The 1513-nt window shown below is 53.7% G+C and overlaps 1 protein-coding gene across 1 annotated transcript in view; it reads left to right on the top strand.

Moving 5' to 3' along the window:
• Positions 1-35: 35 nt before the first annotated feature.
• The window catches only part of RAB11FIP5 (RAB11 family interacting protein 5 (class I)), a gene marked incomplete at both ends in the record, with an annotated part of 2076 nt that continues 598 nt past the window's right edge, over positions 36-1513 (top strand). The window contains 2 exons of the mRNA XM_010188576.1: positions 36-474; positions 1379-1507. Of these exons, the coding sequence (XP_010186878.1) occupies positions 36-474; positions 1379-1507 (568 nt within the window). The remainder of the gene's footprint in view (positions 475-1378; positions 1508-1513) is intronic.

Here is a 1513-nt window from a genome sequence, read left to right as displayed (position 1 = left end):
ACCGAGCCATTCTGTGATTCTGTGATTCCTGCAGGTGGTACAAGCTGCACTCCAAGGTCGGGAAGAAGGAGAAGGAGCGTGGCGAGATCCTGGTGAGCATCCAGTTCACGCGCAACAGCCTGACAGCCAGCATGTTCGACCTGTCCGTGAAGGACAAGCCACGGTCGCCCTTCGGCAAGCTGAAGGACAAGGTGAAAGGCAAGAAGAAATACGACCTGGAGTCGGCCTCTGCCATCATCCCCAGCAGCATGGGCGCCCTGGACGCGGAGGATGACTTCGACGTCGGGGGCAAGAAGTCCAAGGTCAAGGGCTTCTTCTTGAGGAACAAGCTGCGCAAGTCATCCCTGACGCAGTCCAACACCTCCCTGGGATCCGACAGCACCATCTCCTCCGCCAGCCTGGTCCTGGCCGCGGGTGTTCCCGAGGTCCCCAAATCCCCGAGCAGACACGGCAGTCTGTCCACCGAGCGCTCCGGTAAGAGGATCACGCTTTTAATCCCCACCACTCCTTTTATTTTAGGGGTTTTTTTTTTCCCCCCTTCTTTTCTTTGCGAGGGCCTGGTGAGGCTTTCCTGCAAATCCATTAACTCATTGCTTACCTGAAAAGCAGCATCCTGCACAAACCCTCCCCAATTGTCTGCGTGCGGGCAGCAATGTGCTTGCCAGAATGGGGAAAAACCTCTCAGATTTTGCTTTTCACGCTCAGCCTGCATACAAACAGCCTGAATTACACATTAATGCAGTGACCATGAGCTTGCGGGCTATGAGGGTCCTTCTCTGCCCCCTAAAAGCAGGTGGCTAATGCCACCTCATAGCAGCAAGCCCTCAGAAGAGCACATTGCTGCCAGGCTCTCCAATGACCCGAAACAGTGGCCGGGTTCCCGGTGATTAAAACAATCTGAGCTCTTGGCGATTTGCAAACAAAAAAGGCCCTTGTAGTGAATTAATTCTTGCTGTCCCTTGAAAACAAAATATATAATTAAATGGGTTAATTGGCCGACGACAGCGAGTTCCCCTGTTGGGTGGGAGTCCCTGGGGACGTGCTGCTTCTCTCTGAAATCACACGGGAGCGTGAGCCCTGTAAGTCGCTTCTGGGTAGTTTCTTGTATTTATGACTCGTCTCGGGACCTCTCGGGCCTGGGCTTTGTCGTGTCGCAGAGATCTCTCCGGATCCTGCAGTGGGAGGTGATGCGCTTGGGGCCAGGATCGCGCCGCCTGTACAGCCACGTATTTGTGCTTTGCATTTCTGGTAATTTAATTATGATCTGGTAGGGAGCGTGGGAGGGAGAAAGCTGATACGGTTTCACTGATCTCCTTAGCGTTTGCAAGTGGAAGACAGCGATGCCTCACCTCTGTTTTGTGTTTTATTTGCCCCCCAGTGAAAGATTTCCTGCCGTCTCCAAAGCTGACCCACAAGAGAGCGTTCAGTGACGACGTCTCCCAAGTCAGCCCGGTCCTGGAGCCCAAAACAATCCAAAACCTGAAGCCAAAGAACGACCCCGTCTCCCGCTCTT

The sequence above is a fragment of the Mesitornis unicolor genome, unplaced genomic scaffold, assembly GCF_000695765.1.
Source record: "Mesitornis unicolor isolate BGI_N332 unplaced genomic scaffold, ASM69576v1 scaffold49527, whole genome shotgun sequence".
In the NCBI taxonomy this organism is placed as follows: Eukaryota; Metazoa; Chordata; class Aves; order Mesitornithiformes; family Mesitornithidae; genus Mesitornis; species Mesitornis unicolor.
Note: the sequence above shows the minus strand (reverse complement) of the source record. Positions and strands in the feature narration are given on the sequence as shown.